Genomic DNA, 20,932 nt, shown 5'->3' with positions numbered 1-20,932 from the left:
TGTAATCCATGTTTTACATGAAAATAAAATTAAAAAAAAAAAGAAAATATGCCTACATCTCAAAATCAACCTCAGTATTTTAGAGGAGCTCCGGGCTGGTTTGATTCTGAGGCCCTCCCTTCCGCCGGGGACCGAGAGGCTAGGGGGCACCAGCCATTCCGACAGAGAACAAGAGGCCGAGGGCACAGAGGCAGCACTGCTGGGTCTGGCGGATGCTCCAACACTTCTTTAGAGATGCGTGTGTGCTGGGCAATGTCCTGAGTCCTTCGTCACCAGCGAGCCTTTCTCCTCACTGTCAGCCCAGGAAGCATGTCCCTGGGCCAGCCTTTTCCCCTTGCAGGCACGGGTCATGCACTGCAGAGAGATGAAGGGGTCTGCTGGTCAGCTGCGGAAGAAGGGTTTGAGTGGAGTCTGTGCTAGTTGCAGCTCACCCAGGGCTCTGGGTGTGTGTGTGGGGAGGAGGGGGGGTGCGGGGTGGTGGGGGGTATAGGAGTTGGAGGCTATGCAGGCAGGCTACCCTCTGAGCCCGGAGGGCTCCACCTGCTGGTGAGCCACACGGGGAAGGGGGGGGGGTGGATAAAGGGCTCGTAGCTGTCTCCTCAGGGGCAGGCTGAGTCTCGTTGCCGTTGTCGTGACCCTCTGGGGCCTGTGTTCTGGGAGTCTAAGAATAGCCTGCCTGGATGACCTGGGCAGTGGGTGAAAGGCAAATCAGGAGCCCCGTGGGGAGTGAGCAAACCTCTGGTCGTGCCAGCGCCAGCCGTTTCCGGGGGCCGAGCTAGGGACATGGGGGATGGGAAAGAAAAACTGGCCTCTCTTCCGATTTGCTTAAGGGCTCAACACATCACTTGCAGCTCCACAGAATCCCGTTATGAAAGCGCGATGAGGCCTGGGCTGGAGCACTCGCTTTGCCTGCAGGAGGCCCCGCGGGTCCCCTGCCACACCTGCCACCCCTGCTACCCCCACGCCCCAGCACTGAGTGGGTGCGCCCCAAGCGAGCAAACAAAAAACAGGCCAATGATACTGAATCCGAGTACAATGAAAGAGCCTCATTCACTCCATTTATTTCCAAACCCACTCCCTTTCCATGGAATCCATCACCCAGGGGAGAGACCTCTTCAAACGGCAAGAGCACAGCATAAATACACAGGTATGCAGACTGATTGGTTTGCTCCCCGGGCCACACCTGGCAGTGCTCAGGGCTCACTCGGTAGGGCTCAGGGGACCATATAGGATGCTAAGGATGGAAACAGGTCCACCACGTGCCAGGCAAGCACTCTACCCCTGTACTATCTCTCTGGTCCCTTTTTGAAAATAATTTTTATTACAAAAGCTTTCATACCATACTTCTTGTTCGGCGTTCACCTTGCACGTGGTCGACCCGGGTTCGATTCCTCCGCCCCTCTCGGAGAGCCTGGCAAGCTACTGAGAATATCTCACCCGCCCGGCAGAGCCTGGCAAGCTACCCGTGCCAAAAACAGTAACAAACAAGTCTCATAATGGAGACGTTACTGGTGCCCACTCGAGCAAATCGATGAGCAACGAGATGACAGTGACAGTGACAGTGACTTCTTGCTCTGCGAGTTGCCTCTTTCACCCAATATTCCTGGTGGTCTTTCCAGGACACTGAGAGCTCCCTCCCACCTCTGACTGTGCGGGTGGGCAGTTAGTTTGCTTCCATTTCCCCCCCTGAACAGTGACAGGCTCTGTAGAGGGAGGGTTCTGCTCTAGGGCACTTGCTGGGTTAACAGACAGGAATATTTTGAGTTAAAATGATCAACTGGGGGCTAGAGTGACAGCACAGCAGGTAGGATGCTTGCCTTGCACACAGCTAACCTGGGTTCAATCCTGGTATCCCATAAGGTCCCCTGAGCCCCACCAGGAGTAATTTCTGAGCGCAGAGGCAGGAGTAACCCTTGAGCACTGCAGGTGTGGCCCCAAACATCAACCAATCAGGGGGGCTGGAGTGATAGCACGCGGGTAGGGCGTTTGCATGCGGCAGACCCGGGCTCGATTCCCAGCATCCCATATGATCCCCTGTGCACCGTCAGGAGTAATTCCTGAGTGCAGAGCCAGGAGTAACCCCTGTGCATCGCCGGGTGTGACACAAAAAGAAAAAAATAATCAACCAATCAATCAATAACATGATAAGTTGCCCTGAAGAACATGAAAGCAGATAAACCTTCCAAGTGCGGCAGAGCCCCGTGTCCCTGGATGCCGGCTAGGACTCAGCTGTAGGGGAACTCAGCTGCACAGGGGGGCAGGCGGCTCAGACATCCTGGTGGAGAGGTTACTGGCATCATGCTTACTTGGGTGGGGCCAGTTGTGGCCTTCTGGGTGGGGGAGGGGAAAGAACCAGGACCAGAAGATATGGAGACCCAGGAGCCCTTGGCAGGACAAAGGGAAGGAGCCCGGGGGAATCCAATTTGAGTGTCTCAAGCCCTAGCTGGTGTAACACTCCCTCAGAAACACAGCGGCAGATGTCATGATTTCATTTTTTCCCTAACAGCTGCATAGTATTCCATTGTGTACATATACCAAAGTTTCTTTAACCAGTCATCTATTCTCGGGCTCTTGGATTTTTTTCCCAGATTCTGGCTATTATAAATAGTGCTGCCATAAACATACAAGTGCAGGTGTCCTTTCTGTTGTACTCCTTTGCATCTCTGGGATATATTCCCAGAGGTGTTATTGCTGGGTCAAATGGAAGCTGGCCTCACGTGCGGGGGGAAAAGGCAGCTGGGATAGAGAAGGAACCACTAAGTAAATGTTGGTTGAGGGATCGCTCGGGATAGGAGATGCGTGCTGAAAGTAGACTGGACCAAACATGATGGCTGCTTGGTACCTGTTTTGAAAATCATAACACCGAAAAGGACAGAGAGAGTAAGAGGGAATATGCCTGCCACAGAGGCACGGGGTGGGATGGGGTAGGGTAGGGGTGGGGGGGGAGGATACTGGGAACATTAATGGTAGAGAACTGGCACTGGTGGAGGGATGGGTACTCAAACATTGTTTGACTGAAATGCAATCACGAAAGTTTGTAAGTCTGTAACTGCACCTCACGGTGATTCATTAAAATTTAAAAAAAAAATTTAAAAAGGAACTAGCAAAAGAAAAAAAAAAAAGAAACACAGTGGCTAAATTGTTCTTATTTGTGTGTGCACCTCCTCAGAGCCAAGGTATCAGAAAGCTGATTTCCAGCCAAACTCAGCCACACAGGATCATAGTCCAACTCATAAAGGTTTACTCTCAGGTTTTTTTTTTTAATACATCTCCAAAAGCTGGAGAGAAAGGGTGTAAGAGCACCTGCCTTTCATGTGGCCATCCCCCGTTTGAGTCCCGGCATCATATACTCCTCTCGGAATATCAGAGTCTCTCTGGAGTGAACCCTGAGCCAAGAGCTGGAGGCAGCTCCCAGCACCGCTAGGTGTGGCCCAAAACCTCCTCCAAATCAAACAAAAAATAAAATACATCTGTAAATTATCTGATGGGTTCAAAGGCTGGAGCCTAATGGTCCTCTGCTCAGTGAGGCTGCACGCAGGGACTCAGCTAGCTGGACTGCGGCTAAAGCCACGTGTGCTACGTCCCAAGACAGGCTCACAAAAAGCACTTGGCCTTCTCTCTTGGTCTCTGCTCTTCCACACCGGAAAGAGCGAATGCCTTTGGGCCCTGGAGCTCTGAGCAGCCCTGTGGGTGGGGTACACATGGCCAGGTGCTGAGGCCTCCTGCCGATGGCCATGCCAGAAGCACCCTGAAAAGCATCTCCACCAGCCCTGGGCAGGCCGTCACCATCGTGGTCTCAGCAGAGACCCGGGCCAGAACCAGCCAGGCTGCTCTCGGCATCCCACTTGAAGCCAAGTCTTACTGCGGTTTGAAGCGGCCGTGCGTGTGCGTGTGTGCACGTGTGGGTGGGGGGGAAGGGGGAACTAATCCCTAATACTCAGTACAATGGGTGTGCAAAAAAGCAAGACCTGAAGGAAGGCACATACCTAATGCCATTCACGTAAGATTTACAAACAGATGAGACTCGTCTCCGGTGACCAGAAGCCCAGCAGGATTGCATCTGGAGGACACTAACTGGAAGCGTCCCAGGGGGCCTGCTGGGGTACTGGAATGTTCCATATCCTAATCTGGGATCTGAGCACCCCAGGGTATGCAGTGGTGGATCCACTCAGCTGACCCCTGGAGATGTGCTCTCTTTCCTCTCTAAGTCGTTCTTCATTAAAAAGGTAAATGTTGGGGCCGGGGTGCTTGTCTTGCACAGATTTGGCCTGAGTTCAATCCCCGGCATCCCATATGGCCCCTTGAGCATCACCAGGAGTAATTCCTAAGTGCAGAGCCAGGAGTAAGCCCTGAGCACCGCTGGGTGTGGCCAACAGACAAATGACAAAGAAAAGGTAAATGTCAAGAAGAAAGGCAGAATGGGGAAGGCAGGGGAGGAAGGATGTATAGTTCAGAGAGAGAGAGAGAGAGAAAGAGAGAGAAGGGAGAGGAGGGGAGGGGAAGGGAGGGGAGGGGAGGGTAGGGGAGGGGAGGGGGGGGAGGGGAGGGGAGAGAAAAAGTAGGGAGGGGAGGGGAGCCGAGCTTGCCACAGAGGCAGGTGGGGGAGGAGGGTGAAGGGCGGGGGCGGGAGGGAAACTGGGGTTATTGGTGGTGGGAAATGTACACTGGTGGAGGGACAGGTGTTGGAACATTGCACGACTGAAACCAAATTACGAACAGCCACTGCTCTCACTGTGATTCATGTCACTGTCATCCCGTTGCTCATCAATTTGCTCGAGCGGGCACCAGTAATGCCTCCATTGTGAGACTTATTGTTACTATTTTTGGCATATCGAATACGACACAGGTAGCTTGCCAGGCTCTGTCGTGCAGGCGAGATACTCTTGGTAGCTTGCTGGGAACTCCAAGAGGGGCGGAGGAATCGAACCCGGGTCAGGTGCGTGTAAGGCAAACACCCTACTGGCTGTGCTGTCGCTCCAGCCACTGTGATTCAATACAAAGATTTAAAAAATAATTAGCTACCGAGGGTATTGTGCTCGCATGGCAGAGCCTGGCAAGCTACCCATGGTGTATTCGATATGCCAAAACAGTAACAATAAGTCTCACAATGAGAGACGTTACTGGTACCCGCTCGAGCAAATTGATGAGCAACGGGATGACAGTGACAGTGGAAATAAAAAGTGTTTCCCAGAAGGAACTAGGATCTGCAGCAGTCCGTGCTTGCCCCACACCCTTCCACTCTGCCACTGCGGCCAGGGCTCCCTGCCCAGTGGACAGAGCACCTCACTTTCCTGAGAGATGCCCACAGACACTGACACAGTACAGTGAGCATGACTATTACTCCCATTTCATAGCTATTTGGTTTGGGGACGACCCCGAAAGTGCTCGGGGCTTATTCCTGGCTCTGCATTCAGGGATCACTTCTGGAGGTGCCTGGGCAGCTCTTTGAGGTGTCAGGGATCCAATCTGGGGTGGCTGCCTGCCAGCAAGTACCCTACTTGCCGTGTGTGTGTGTGTCTGTGTGTGTCCAGCCATTCCCATATTATATATGGGGAAACTGAGGCATGGGCACATTCAATGACTTGCCTCAAATACAAGCAAGAACAAGAACTAGGGCTGCCCTTGGCTGGGGTTCCTTGATGGATTTTCAGAGACGTGAAAAGCCTCATGCCCAGGTGGGTCCACCCCGAGGGGTTCCTTAGTCCCAAGGGTGAACCTGACTGTGCAGAGAACGTCACACATCTTTCTGGATTCATTCTACTCTATGGAGAAAAGAGTTTCCCACGACATCTTTTTCTTTCTTTCCTCCTCTCCTCCTCTCCTCCTTTCCTCCTTCCCTCCTCTCCTCCTCTCCTCCTCTCTTTCTCTCCTTCTCCCTTTCTCCCTTTCTCTCTTTCTCTTTCTCTCTTTCTCTCTCTCTTCCTTCCTTCCTTCCTTCCTTCCTTCCTTCCTTCCTTCCTTCCTTCCTTCCTTCCTTCCTTCCCTCCCTTCCCTTCTTTCCCTTCCTTCTTTCCTTTCCGTGGACTTTGTCTTTTTTTTTTTTTACCCTGCGAAGTGAGGTCAGGGGAAAAAGAAACACACCATAATTGGCATTTTGAGGAAGGACAGTGGCACGTGCTTGTCCTTGCTTGGAGCCTGAATATTTCCAGACTGAATTATTTCAATACACAACGAGACTACAGTCACGAAAATGATGTACAGACCGTGAGCTGCAGCTGCTTCGGAGGAGTTCCACATATTAAGGAACAGAAGAGGGAGCAGGCCTGGCTAAGCACATGCTCACTTGGCGCTTGAGAGCTGGTTTGCAGGGTCGGGGTGCAAGGACCCCTGAGTTCCATCCCCGGTGCTGCATGACCCCCTAACTTTGCTGGAGGCCCCCTGGCACTGATCCTGTCATCCCAGTAGGCTCAGCACTGCTGGGGAGCCCCTCCTGCCTCCAAAGCATTTATTTTTCATAGATCTCGCAAAAGCCAAAGTCACTCTCAGCCTCATCTAAAGTGAAGCCTGCCAGCTGCCGCGTGCACAAACCCCCAGGGTCCCGTTTCAGAGCAGCTTGTGTTTGGTTTCCAAACGAGTTTCTGCTAAGGAAGCAATCTGATTTGGTACAAGAAAACACCCTGCTTCCTTTCGCCTCTCTTCAAACATTAAACACAGCCTCGATGCCAAACACCAGCGGGAAAAGTGAAGGATTAGCTAATTCCCTGCAGGCAGGACCTTGTCCTTATTTGCATCTCTCTCTCTCTCTCTCTCTCTCTCTCTCTCTCTCTCTCTCTCTCTCTCTCTCTCTCTCTCTCTCTCTCCTCCGTCTCTCTCCGTCTTTTTTTCTGTCTCCCTCTCTCTCCTTCTCTCTCTCTCCTCTCTCTCTCCCTGTCTCTCTCTGTCTGTCTCTCTCTCCCTCTCCCTCCCTCTCTGTCTCTCTGTCTCTCTGTCTCTCTGTCTCTCTGTAGGAGAGAGTCCTGGGCATGGGTCTGCTGCGGTAGCAGGATGGTCAGGAAGAGAGCCAGAGCCGTGTTTGGAAATGGCCTGGGGCCTGGGGCACGACAGTACTGCAGGTAGGGCATTTGCCTTGCATGTGGCTGATGCAGGTTCAATTCCCAGCACCCTACACGGTCCCCTCTTGCCCTTCCAGAAGTAGATCCTTGAGTGCAGAGTAAGCCCTGAGCACAGCCAGGTGTGGCCCCCGAAACCAAATAAACAAGAGGTCTGTTGGGGGAGACACCCCGTCCACGGTGCCTGCTCTCCGGGGAGCTGACCGCGTCTCCTCTGCCCTGCCACCAGGCAGCCTGAGAGGAGGGGAGAGAGCTCGGAGGGCAGTGAGCAGGGCTGTGTGCAGACGGATCCCCAGAACTGCACGGTCCCCCAAGCACTGCTGGGAAAGACTTCCAAGGTACCCTTGGGAGCCCCTGAGTATCCCTGGGTGTGACCCAAAAAAGTTAAATAAAACACACACACACAGCAAACTTCACCCTAGCTCTTATGCTAACTTCATCTGAGACCTCTGGCCCCATCTCTTGGCCGAGCCTCAGTTTCCCCCTCTGTAGAAGGCTTTCTCGGTGCCTGTGGCTCTGGGTCAGGCGCCCACGCACTGCCTGGAGGTGGAGAGAGACCGACCGACCGTAAACAGCTCAGGGTTCTGGTTCCAATCCCGAGCTGGCCCGCCAGGATCCCTGTCACCCTGAGCTCCCCAAGCCTGGTTCTTTGGCCGTATAAGGAAAAGGGAGGCCCAGAACCCACGACACAGGGCTCTGGCACGAGGGCCGAGTCCAAGGCCTTGGGCTCCAGAGAGCCCAGTGACCAGCCAGGAACGCGGGGTCAGTCCAGTGAGCCTCACTGCGCCCTGGGATCTGGGTCAGTCTAACACACTTCCTGTGTCCTTGGGAGTGGTGGTCCCATAGGCCCCAGCCTGCAGGTGCTGCCCTCAGCCCCTCCCCTCCCCAGGCTCCCACCCACCTGCAGGACACAGGCCCCCCCCCCCCAGGTTCCTGTTCCCTGGGCTGCCACCGGGGATACCCTGTGCTCCCCCTGGGTGCTGCTGTGACTTCCCCATCCGTCCCCTCTCCCCTCACGGGCATTCCTGGGGGCCTTCTGAGTGGAAGTGAGCTCCACCTTGCCCCTCCCTTTGCTCAGGTGACTCCCTCCCCTCAGAGTCGGTGTGGACCCCACTTCCTCCTCCCACATACAATGTGTCTTATGGGTTTATTTCAAACTCCACCTCTTCCAAGCAGTCCTCCCTGGTGCCAGCTCTCCCCCATGGACCTTATGCTCCCTGTCTGGGGCTCTAGGGCCGCCAGTCATTTCTGCCCTTCTCTCTCTCCTCACCCAATGGGCCCCTGGTCTCCACGGAGCCCAGTCCTGGGGTACAGCCCATGCTCAACAACTGTGCAAATGGAGCAAATAAAAAAAAAAAAGAAAAAAAGGGAGAGATTCAGAGCATGTGCATGTGTGTGTATGCATGTGTGTACCCATAGGTATGTGTGCACACAAATATGCATGTGGGTTCATGTGTGTGCACATGTGTGCATGTGTGTGTAAATGTGCATGTCGGGGTACGTGTACATGTGTATGTGCATGTATGTGTACATGTGTGCATGCATGTACACAAATGACCAATGCCCTGGCCTTGCTCTGAGGCACAGGGAAGCCGGACAGGGCAGCCTTCCAGGATGCAGACAGGCACAGCTCCAGGTAGGTGGCCACAAAGATCTGACTCCAAACCTGTTGCCCTAACTTCTGCCAAGGCTGTGTGGCCTCAAGCCCGCTGCAGAGTCTGCCTGGGCCCCTGGGTCTCCATCGATGCAGCAGGAGGGAGTGGGGACCCCTCACTCAGTCTCCAGGAGGATCCAGTGAGCTAACGGACACTCAGAAGCCCGAATAAGCCATGGCACTGACTATTTCACAATTATAAAACCAACGGCATCCTGGTGTATACCATGATCTCCTTATGTGCTTATTATGGGGCCACATCTGATGGTCCTTGGGCCTTACTCCCAGCTCTGTGCTCAGGGGTCACTCCTACAGGGGCCATACGGGGTGCTGGGGCTGGAACAGGGGTATGCAGTATGTGAGGCCAGTGCTGTCCCCACTGTCCCATTTTCCTGGCCCATGGCCATGGTGACATTAGAAATAAAGGCCCATGGTACCCCTGTTTTATAGCGAGGGCACGAGTGAGCCTGAGATGAGGGGAGCCTGACTTTCAGGGCATGGTGGGAGCAAGGTGGGCAGCTTGCTCCCTGTAGTCACCTGACCACAGGTGACTCTGGGTCATCTCTGGCCACCTGGCCCGAGAGTTGGGTTTCTATGGCTCTGGATTGACTTCCTACTCTCGTCCATGCCAGCAGTCACCTGAGTGGCTAATCCCAGGGACAGGCCACTGCCAAGCCTGCTGCTGCCTTTGTTCCCTCTGCTCTGGCCCTCTGGCCTCCGGGAAGGCAGGGTTGGCAAGGGCAGAGAGCCCGGGGTGGGGAAGAGCTGGGAATGAAGGTGGTGGTGGGGAGAAGCAGCTCCCTAGAGCTGCCCGGACCCACACGGCAAGCCACTGTGGGCCCCGTGGTCTCTGTAGATGAATGAAAACCAAAGCAACCCTTTCAGAGGTGCACAGCTCCATGGCCAGGCTTGGAGAGGGGAGTGGGTCTTGGGTTTCACCCCCTGCCACCACATTGCTCAGTGAGAAACATGCACAACCATCAAGGGCAGCCCTTCCTACCAGGGCTAAGTCCTAAGCAGCCCACCGGGGCAGAGAGAGTCCAACTTGACACCAGGGGGCTGAGGTTCGAGGAAAACAGAAGGAGAGAATCTGTGATCTGACCTCTCTCTGGGCAAGGCTTAGATACCAGCCTCTTACACTGTGGGTCAGGCCACTTACACATCTGTGTAACTGAATGCAGGCGAAGAAAAAACAATCAGCCAATAGTGAAAGGCTCTTAATGTGCCACAACTGAAACTTAATTAAAAATCATCCCCATCATTAGGGGATGGAGAGATAGTATAGTGGCTAAGCAGTGGCTAAGGCCTTTGCCTTGTATACATGTGACCCATGCATCTCTGTATGTTTATGACCTACATGTTTTTCATGCAGAAAAACACGACTAGGTTCCCTGTTCGATCCCCGGCAACCCATATGGTCCCCTGAGTCCTGCCAGGAGTGATCCCTGAATGTAAAGCCAGGAGTAAGTCCTGAGCCCAGCTAGATGTGACCCAGAAACCAAACCAAAAAGAAGGAAAGATGAAATCATGCAAAATCATGTTTCTGGCAGTATTGCTTAGGTTGCATTTCTTGGGCTCGAAAGAGGTTGTGATTAGAAAGCATCTAAGCAGCGATTTAAGAATCTCAGAGGAGCCATGGCTGTAAGAGGGGTAGGGCTGAGGGGAGAAGGCAGAAGATTGTGGGCAGTCTAAAAGGCAAGCACTGACTTGGTAGAGCTTGCCCATTGCCATGGTGCCAACATTTCCACTGGGGCAATTTCAAGCATCAAGGGACCCTCGCTGGAGGAGAATGAGAAATGCCCAGTCTAACGGCTCCAGCAAGATGGTAGAAGCCAGCTCTAGAGCATCGTTGGGAAACAAAGTGTCTTCTCTTTCTTTCTTTGATTTTTGGGCCATGCTCAGCAGTGCTCAGGAGCTACTCTCTGCTCAGTGCTCATAGGTTGCTCCTGGCAGTGCTTAGGGAAACATACAATACAGGGGACTGCATTGGGGCCTCCTGCATGCAAAGCCTGCGTACTAGCTCACTGGGTCGTCTCTCCCTCCCTGGAGGAGAAGGTGCAGCTATGTCCAAAAGGACCTGGAGGATTTCTCCAGGATGAGAAGGGGTAGGGCCAGGGAAGAACATTCCAGAAGGGGGGGGGAGCAAGAGCAAAGCCATGAAGGCCTGAGAGTAAGTGGGGAGCAAACTGAAGCAGTTTGCAAGAGTTGTGGTGGGAAGAGGACGGACGAGTCCCCTGGAGGCGGGCACTCTTCTTGTCCATGACCGGAAATGGGTATCTGGGGGCCCTCCCCCCACCCCGTGCTCTCCTTGCACTGCCTCTTGCCCAGGGGCTGGTGTGGGGTTGTGAGGGAGCCATCGCTATGTGTCCCGTCCCCGGACCAGGCAGGACTCGCCCTGCTGGGGTGCTGGCTGATGGGAAGAGGTGGGGGACAGGGTGACACGCTCATTAAGGTTTGCCAAGCCGTACGCACCTGTCAAATTTCAGAGATTTGAAAGGCAATGAATGCGGCTATCCAACGTCGTTCAGGCATAGCCACCTGTTCCGGCTCTATTCTATTTCCTCCCCTTCTCCCTCCCCCACACGTCTCTGTATGTCCATGACCTACAAGTTCTTCATGCAGATAAACACACCTAGGTTCCCTGTGCAAAGGCAGGGTGGGGTGTCAGCACTGGAAACAATGTTACGAGGCGCCAGAGACCAGGATTCCAAATCTCCCTAGAGCAGCTCTGCAAACCTCGCATCTGGTCCTTAGCCTGAGCTGCCGGTCTCTTCCGCCAACCACCAACCAAGGCTGCTCACCCCCACCTCCCGCAGGACTGCTGGGGAGAGGAGAGGTGACGCTGCGAGGTGTGTGGAGCAGCGCCTGGCCCGCGGGAGACCCTCGACTCTGGACACACGCGCTGTTTCCAGACAGGGCATTCTCATTAGTACCTCTTGGAAAGTCACAGCCGAAAGAGTGGTCTTAAGAACCCTGAGCCACAGCGGGGGACAGAGATGTGCTAATCTGGCGGGGACAGAGACCGGCTAGAATCTGCTCGTAGGACCAGCTCGGTGGCTGGAGAGGCAGTTCAGCCACAGTGCTCGGGAGGAAGGGCCCCCGATGCCGAGGCACCGGTGCATGCAGCAGGGAGCAGAGTGGGGGCCACCAAGGAGGAGTCCAGGGAGACGGTTCCTCCAGGTCATAAGGATGCTCTCCCCAAGAACGGAGGAAGGGGAGAGCTGAGTGAGGAATGAGCTCCCTGTCCCCGGCAGAACAGAAGCAGGAGCCGGAAGGACACATGGCGGGCACGATAAGCAGGAGGGAGGGGCAGCCATGGGCATCGCTGGGTGCTGGACTCAGCGCCAGCTGCCCTGGCCAGTGGCTTGCAGGCAAGCGCAGACCCGGGAGTGTGCCCTGGTGGAGGTGGCCAGAACACCCCCCCCTCCCCCCGCCACCGCTGCTGACTGACCCCTCTTACCTGGTTATCAATCTTCAGTTCCACGAGGGAAGTGTTGTGGGGGAGGGCTTCGACCAGGCGCAGGATCCCGGATCCAGAAATGAAGTTGGACTCCACGTTCAGCGTCTTCAACACGCTGTTCACCTTGAGCATCTCCGCGAGGGCCTGGAGAGCCAGGGAACCCCGTGAGTCACCCCCGAGCAAGACAGGAGGAGCCCTCCGGGGAAGACCCTAAGATCTGGAGTTGCAGGGAGCAGAAGTCTCTTGCACACGCAGGCTGCTGGAGCCAGGGAAGACGGGTGGGGAAAGCTCCTCCCCCGAGCGCAGCTCTGAGCCCCTTCTGCCCCCCCCCACCGCCTGCATGGCTTCCGGACCCCCACAGAGCACCCCAGAGTCTCTGTGACTGGGCTCGTGCTCTTGGGGCCCCTCAGGGCTGCACCCTTTGCCTCCCACCATGCCCCCCTTGCTCCTGGTGCCCCGACGTGGGAAAGGCCCTCTCCTTTATGCTTCTCAGGCCATATCCCGTCGACCCTTCCAGGCCATTCTCCAGGCCGCTTCCTCCAAGACCTCTGCTGACCCCTCCAGCTGGCTGTGACCTGCCCCTGGGATCTCCTAGAATCTACCGGTGAGCTCCTTCATGGAATTCACAGTATCTATTTGATTCTTTTCTTTTTCTTTCTTCTTTTTATTTTAGATTTTTAGAGTTTGAGCCACACCCACCTGCTGGTGCTCAGGGATGATTCCTGGCTCTGTGCTCAGGAACCATACGGGGAGCTGGGGATTGAACCTGGATCAGCCGTGAGCAAGGCACAAGTGCCCTGCCCGCTGTGCACCACCTCTCCAGCCCCTCTGACTGGGATCGCCTCTGCCTTCACTCTACACTCCCCTGGGCTAAAAATGCGCCTCGTTCATGTCCTGGAGCCCACACAGTGCCCGGCACCACAGCAGCTCTCGGCCACTGTTCCCTGAGCGCCCCCACCCCCACCCCTGGCACATGCTCTGCTGTCTCCTGGCTATGCTTCTTTCCTTCTGAGCAGAGAGGCCGGAACCACCCACGGGGCCAGGGAGCAGGGCAGGCCCGGGCGGAGAGGAGCCCAGGTGGCCGCAGCCAGCATGGGCAGGTAGCACTCAGCGCCTCCGCAGGAAATGAGGGCGTGGGCAGGTGGTGGATGTGAAGTGCCACGGACGAGGGGGGAGACCAGCTGTTGAGAGGCCCTGGATGTGGGACCAGGGGGGCCTGGTGGTCTGGAGTGATGACCCAGCCCCCCTTCCCCTGACACATCCCTTCCCCCTCCTAGTGAGAGCCTGTACAACCCCGTTTCCAGGAAGCCTTCCGTGTTGACACCTCCGCTCTCTCCGCAGTCTAACCCACTTCACATGACCCCAGGCTGACACGTTTGCTTTCTCTGTGACCCTGAGTCAATTAGTTTTATTTATTTATTTATTTCTACTTGGGTCACAAACAGTGATGCTCAGGGGTTACTCCTGGCTCTGCACTCAAGAGTTACTCCTGGCAGTGCTTGGGGGACCATATGGGATGCCGGGAATGAACCCAGCTTGGCCACGTGCAAAGCAAATGCCCTACCTGCTGTGCTATCTCTCCGGCCCCTCCGGAGATCAGGGCTGGCTGTGGCCTTAGCCAGATGGAGCCTGGATGGTGGCTGTCCCGTCCACAGCCTGAGCCGGCTCCCAGCCCAGTGCCTGCAAGGCCAACGCCCTACCCACTGTTCTATCGCTCCGGCCCCCTCCCTGAGTTGATTAAACCCCGGGATGGTGGAGGTGGTGGTGGGGACTCGTCTGTGTTCTCTCCACCGCATCTTTTTTCAATCTTCCCCAGAAATCCAAGAGGAAAGACCACGGAGCTGATGCAAGTGACATGCTGGTGGCCAAGCAAACCCATGCCTGGGTCACAGGGAAGGGCAGGGGTGAGGGGGAGGACCTGGGCCGACAGGGGTGTGTGTACCGAGCTCTGGCAGTGTGACTCACCCATCACACCCGAAGCATTTCAGCACCGGGTCATGTCATGTCTGCCTGCACTCGGGTGATGGGGCAGAGAGCAACTGACGCCTGGGACAGAGTCATCACCCCAGAAGTGTGTGTGGGACTGGGCTGAGTGCCAGCACGGAGGTGCCCGGCCTCTGCCCACGCACCGCACAGCAGTGAGGTTCTGTGGCTTTGTTAGCTGTGGCTCCGTGGCCAAGATCAGGGCAGGGGGCAGTCAGAGATCCTGTATCCAGGGATTTCCCCATTGGCAGTAGAGAAACTAGGACCTGTTCTCTCTCTCTCCCTCTCTCTCTCTCCCTCTCTCTCTCCCTCTCTCTCCCTCTCTCTCTCTCCCTCTCTCTCTCTCCCTCTCTCTCTCCCTCTCTCTCCCTCTCTCTCTCTCCCTCTCTCTCTCTCTTTCTCCTTCCCTCCCTCCCTCCTTTTTTTGTTTTTGTTTTTGTTTGGGGCCATACCCAGGAGTGCTTGGGGCTTACTCCTGGCCCTGTGCTCATGGATTACTCCTGGAGGTGCTTGGGGACCATATACAGTGCTGGGGATCGAACCTGAGTTGGAAGCATGCAAGGCAAGTGCCTTACCTGCTGTACTATCTCTCAGGCCCCGAAATTTCTATCATCTGAAAGATATCTAAAGAAACTACCTTGTTTTAAGTCAGAAAAATATTTGGTTGTGGCTAAACAGCCTTTAAATGGAGTAAATAAACATTATAAAATGATAAAGGAGTCCACTCTCCCAAAGATACAATCATCTTTCATCTATCTATGCTCTTTTTGTTTCTGTTTTTGTGCCACCCCTGGCAGTGCTTAGGGCTTACTCCTTGCTCTGTGCTCACAGATCTGCTTACTCCTGGCAGGGCCCAAGGAGCCATGTAGGGTGCTGGGGATTGTAGATGCAAATGCCTTACTCGAAGTACTGTCTCTTTAGCCCTACTGTATCTGTGCTTAAATCAGTGTCAAACCGCAGGGGGCAAAAGCAAATAGGCGGGTGTGGAGAAATAGAGAACCCGACTTCCCTGGATGGAACCTCAACGCCCTCTGGTAGGAAGGAGTGGACACAGCAGGCCCTGAGCAGAAAGGCCACTGGGCATAGCTGCCATCTGCCCGCCTGCTTCATCCAAGAACAGCAGGCCTTGTTCTCTCGCTCACAGTCAATCCTGCTCTGGGCCATGAAACAAATGTCAGAGACCATAAATCAGACCGTGTCTGTTCCTGAGCCACAACGGAATTAAAACTAGGTACCAAGAGCAGAGAGATAATTGGGGAGGAAAAGAATCGAGGCTCATAAGACACACCCTACCCATACTCCAAGAGTACTACACCACATTTGATGGGGTTCAAATAGTAGCAACTAGTAGCACAGTGGAAAAAATATATATAATATACATATATATGCATATATATGATGCACAGGAGAGCCTGGCAAGCAACACGTGGCATATTCGATATGCTAAAAACAGTAACAAGTCTCACAATTGGAGACGTTACTGGTGCCCACGTGAGCAAATTGATGAGCAATGGGATAACAGTGACAGTGATGCTTACAGATAAATACATGAAAGTTCATAAGGCTCAACCTTTAACAACGTGTTAGTGACATCTTACGAAGGTCTTATTGGCCCCTGCCAAAATAGAACAATCTTCACACTCTTTCTTCTATGGATACTTTCTTTTTTCTTTTTGGGTCACACCTAGCGATGCTCAGGGGTTACTCCTGGCTCTGCACTCAGGAGTTACTCCTGGCGGTGCTCGGGGGACCATATGGGATGCTGGGAATCGAACCCAGGTAGGCCGCATGCAAGGCAAACGCCCTACCTCCAGCTCCTCCTCTATGGATATTATTTTTTTGTAGCTTTTTCAGGGGGTTTCCATAGCAAACAATCCAAAATATATTATTTTGTTTCTGCTTTGGGATCAGGATTGGGGTCTGGGATGGAAACATCCCAAGCATGGTGGTGGGCAGGTGTAATGGTGGTGGGGTTGGTGTTTGAATATTAAATGTAATCAAATATTGTGAACTACCTTATAAAAAATTTTTAAAAACACTTAAAAAAGAATCAAGGCCAGATGTAAGGACACTCATCCTGCCCAGGCCTGCTGGTGACCTCTGGGGTGGGAAGAGCTATGGGAGTTGAGACCGTCTTGTCCCCGGAGCTGAAGTCGTGCTGAGCACAGAGATGCCCGATGGTGTGGTGTGGGGTCTTTGTTTGTTTAGCTGTGGGGGCCTTGGGGGCCACACTCAGTGGTGCTCATGGGGCTGTTCCTGGCGGTTGAGCGTCTGGGGGTGAGGGGGAGGCTGGCAGACAGGGGTGTGCTTGGGCATCCACTTTCCTATTTCCTCGGGCGAAGATCACTGATCCAGTGTCAAGGCCTCACGTGCAGGCGGGAAACTGAGGCCCGGAGAGGGCTGAGGTAATCTATTCCTGACTCTGTGCTCAGGAGCACTCCCAGGAATAATCCCTGAGCACACAGAGCCAGGAGTAAGCCATGAGCACCACCAGGTGAGACCTAACACCCCACCCCTGACAATTCGATCCACAACTACCTTTAAGACCTGGGGACACACCAGATAGAACGGGTCACTGGGCCCCCTGTTCAGACAATGATCTCAGACAGGGAGACACTGTAGCACGGGAGACGGGGTGGTGGTGTTCACGTGTGGCTCTGGTTGGAGAGAGATCTGGCCTGGGTCCCCATGACTCACAACTCACGACTCATCCCTATCATTCGCCCTCCTGCTCCCCCCTCCACTCTCCGCAGCTCACTTTTCTGCTCAGAAACTTTTTCTTTTTCTTTTTTGGATCACACCTAGTGGATGCTCAGGGGTTACTCCTGGCTCTGTACTCAGGAGTTACCCCTGGCGGTGCTCGGGGGACCATATGGGATGCCTGAGATTGAACCCAGGTCGGCCACGTGCAAAGCAAATGTCCTACCTGCTGTGCTATTGCTCCAGCCCCTGCTCAGCAACTTTGGCCTGAGCTGTTGCCCCCCCCCCCTGTCCCCATCAGCTGAGTGGGGGGCCTGTGTGTCCAGAATCAGGGCTGGCTATGGACTTAGCTAGATGGAGCCTGGATGGTGGCTGTCCCGTCCATAGCCTGAGCTGGCTCCCAGCCCAGTGCCTGCCACCAGCCAGGTGCTTTGCTCCCTGGGGCACCGACAAGGTCACCTGCTCCAACCGACCTTTCTGCTCTCCCCCCCCCCCCCCCCCCCACCGATGGCTGCAGAATAGGGCAGAACGTACATACGCCACTGGGTCATTGCTCCGAGTGCCCACAATGCTGAACTTCTTCACGTGTGTGTTGTCTTTCAGGGCCTCTGCGTAGGCCTTGAGGGTGGGGACGGGGATATTCTGGGGAGAGAGAGAGCATCGGGCGTCAGCACCCACCAGGAGCAGGTCCGAAAGCAGACACCCTCATTCCAAGCAATTCCAAGTGAGTTCCTAACCCATCCAGTCAGCCCCACCTCACCCCTTTACCCCTCAAAAAACATAACCTGGAATGAGAAAAACTTCCTGGCTTTGTTCCACAGGGCTGAGTTGGGAGAGAATTTACTGATAAACAATGAATTAATTAATTAATTGATTAATTAATTAATTTTTGCTTTTTGGGCCACATACAGTGATGCTCAGGGGTTATTCCTGGTTCTGCACTCAGGAATTACTCCTGGCGGTGCTTGGGGGACCATATGGGATGCCACGGATTGAACCCGGGTCGGCTGTGTGCAAGGCAAATGCCCTGTCTGCTGTACTGTCTCTCTGGCCCAACAATAAATCAATGCAGCACTGTAGCACTCTTGTCCCATTGATCATAGATTTGCTTTAGCAGGCACCAGTATCGTCTCCATTGTGAGACTTGTTCTTAACTGTTTTTGGCATATCGAATACGCCACGGGGAGCTTGCCAGGCTCTGCCGTGCAGGCAGGATACTCTCGGTAGCCGAGAGGGATGGAGGAATCGAACCCAGGTCAGCCAACAATAAATACTTTTTAAAAATTAAAAAAAAATTATTTTGGTTTTGGGACCACCCCTGGCAGTGCCGGGGGCTTACTGCCGGCTCTCCACTCAGGAACTGCCCCTGGCAGAGTTCGGGAGACCACAAGTACCCGGCTTGGCCACATGCAAGTGCCGTCCCCACTGTCCTCTCTCTCTGCTGGTGAACAGACTGAGGAGACCGTCCCTGACAAACTCTAGGAAGGACCAGCCCCGGCTCTGGGTGCAGACAGGACACCGGTGAGAATCGAGAGAGATGATGCAGAGGACCGTGAGGCCTGGCCCTGCTTCTGGTGGGCTTTCATGGGGGCGGGCAGCGGGGGCGTCTCACCCTCTCTGGCCTGTTTCTGGAAAGGTGAGTAGGGGGCGAGCCGTTGCTGGAGGGTCTCTAAGGGACATCTGTCTCGGAGGGCCTCCGTGCCACCCTCACAGCCCAGGATGCTGCAGCCTGGACCGAACCCGATACTTGGGCCTGTCCCCGACCCACAAAACGAGAGTCTGGGGGCCGGGGGGCAGCGTGTGGGCAGGGGTGGGCTTGGGCATCAGCTTGTCTATTTCCTCAGGGGAAGGCCATTGACTCAGTGTCGCTGCCCCATGTGCAGGGGAGGAAACTGAGGCCCGGGGAGGGCTGAGCACATGCCGAGGCCCCCCGTGGCCCACGCAGCCCTGGGTGTCGCAGCGGGGCTCTAGGCCGGCATTCCCCCAGGGGGGCTCAGCTCCCGAGATCTGCTGCCCGGCAGATGGTGAAGTCCCCGGAGGCCCAGCTTGGCGCAGTTAGCACAGCTCTCTCCTTTCCCGGCGTCACTGTAGCTCCCCGTGGAGCAGGGCCAGGTGGGGAGGACGGGGGGCTGGGGGCTGCGACTGGCAGCCCAATCTGATGGTGCCGTGGGCTGGCGGCCAGGCACGGGAAAGGGGAGAAGGGAGAGAAGAGCCGGAGTTGGCGCGGAGCAGGTGGCATGCAGCCGGGCCCGCTGCTCGGCTCCCCGTTGCCGGGATGCCTGGGCATCCCGCTGTCCTGGGGGAGGCGGGCCCACGGCTGAGAGGATATCCCAAGGCCCTGGGGCAGACAGTGCACCTGAATGGGGTGCACCCGTGTGAATGTGGACAACCCTACCAGGGTCACCCCACAAGTCTGGGGGTGCCTGGCTTCCCCATCCCGGGCACGCTGTGCCCCAGGACTGTCTGACGCCCGGGGAGGAAAGCTCAGGGTTTGTTGGGGTTTGGGATGACATGGGGGCATTGCCAGAGTCGGGGTCGATGGACCTGGGTGTGCGCCCCCAGCCTGGTCCTCAGACAGGAAGCTGAGCTAGGGGAGGGGTTCGTGCACCCCCCCTGCTGACCCCCAACTTCCGAGCAGGGCCCTGCTGCTCTCTCAGCACTGTGCCCCCCCACTCCCCTGCCAGCCCCCAGGGGAAGGAAACAAAAGGGCCTCACCCGGATGTTGTTGAGGTTGACCTCCTCAAGTTTCGGGTCGTTGCTCTTTACCCGCTCCAGGGTTTCCTCCACGTCCGTGGAGTTGGGCTCTTCGTCGGGCACCGGCTTGTACTGCGTGGGTTTGATCACACCTAGAGGGGCCAACAAGAGGGAGGCTCACCGGGAGGCTGGCGAGGGGGCTGGGCACTAGAGGGAGGTGGGGGCTGAGCATAAGGTCAGGGAGGCCCATGGCAGGGGTCCCGGGGAAGTAAATAAATGCCTGCCCGGGGCAGAGCGCCCCACCAGAGGCGGCAGGGCCGGGGCTGTCCGTGAAGAGGTGGAGCTTTCGTCTCCTCTCACATCATGGGAGACCGAGGGGTGGAGGCGTGGGGCTGCGGGAAAATGACCCCCAGGAGCTCCTCTCTCGGGCATGTGGAGGGAGACGCAGGAGGCTGTTTCCGTCACACGTCACACCCGAGGAAGGCTTTGGTCCACGGAACGCAAGATCCCAGGGGAGTGGCAGACAAGGGCGGGTGGACGCAGCTCCAGGGAAGCATGAAATCTGTGTGAGAGCGTGAGCGGGCAGAGGCGGCAGACATGAAGGATGCCCCCCTCGAGGGCTGGGCTGGGGGCTGCAGGGAAGTGGGCCGCAGGGCCCGTACTCACTGTTGAGTCCCTCCTTGTTCACGATGGAGCTGCTGCCCAGGGCCTGGTAGTACTGCTGGTTGCTCATGAGCGTGTGCATGCCCAGGATGGCTGCGGGGGACAGGGGAGGGCCCGTGAGTCCAGGGCCCAGGCAGCAGAGCCTCAGGACCATACCCGGGAGTCAGGTCACCCGAGACACAGCAGCTAAATACATCGTAACAGTGTTCAAACAAGAGAAAGTAAAGTCACAGGTGACACGCCTGCTTCCAGCAGCCGAGAAAGATGCACGTTCCATGCTGGACCGCCCTTCGGTGGACAGCCGGGGGGGTCGCCACTGGCACTCGGAGGGACAGGAGTCTTGGCACAGTGACCGTTTCAGATGAGCAGCCCCGATGGGAAATGCCATTTAACAATTTTTAAAAATTTTTATAAAGTAGTTCACAATATGTGATTGCATTTAATATTCAAACACCAATCCCACCACCATTGCACCTTCCCACCACCATATTTTGGGTGTTTCCATCCCAAACCCCAATCCCTGCCCCAAAGCAGAACCGAAATAATGTATTTTGTATTACTTTTGATGGAAAAATGCTGAAAATCCCACCCAAAAAAGTATCCTTAGAGGAAAGAGTGTGAAGGTTGTTGTATTTCACCCAGGGGCCATTAAGCCCTTCTATAAGAGATCACTAACATGTTGTTAAAGATTGAGGCTTGTGTGCTTTATGTGTGTATATATCTGTAAAA

The 20,932-nt window shown here is 55.2% G+C and overlaps 1 protein-coding gene across 2 annotated transcripts in view; it reads right to left on the bottom strand.

The window, feature by feature from the left end:
• TMOD1 (tropomodulin 1) overlaps positions 1 to 20,932 on the bottom strand; it is an 85,636-nt gene that overhangs the window by 10,240 nt on the left and 54,464 nt on the right. For both annotated transcript variants that reach the window (XM_055139716.1, XM_055139711.1), the window contains exons 5-8: positions 20,207 to 20,296; positions 19,562 to 19,692; positions 17,381 to 17,488; positions 12,164 to 12,307 (exon numbers count right to left, since the gene is read on the bottom strand). In XM_055139716.1, coding sequence (XP_054995691.1) covers positions 12,164 to 12,307; positions 17,381 to 17,488; positions 19,562 to 19,692; positions 20,207 to 20,296 — 473 coding nt within the window. The remainder of the gene's footprint in view (positions 1 to 12,163; positions 12,308 to 17,380; positions 17,489 to 19,561; positions 19,693 to 20,206; positions 20,297 to 20,932) is intronic.

This window comes from Sorex araneus, chromosome 1, assembly GCF_027595985.1.
Source record: "Sorex araneus isolate mSorAra2 chromosome 1, mSorAra2.pri, whole genome shotgun sequence".
In the NCBI taxonomy this organism is placed as follows: Eukaryota; Metazoa; Chordata; class Mammalia; order Eulipotyphla; family Soricidae; genus Sorex; species Sorex araneus.
Note: the sequence above shows the minus strand (reverse complement) of the source record. Positions and strands in the feature narration are given on the sequence as shown.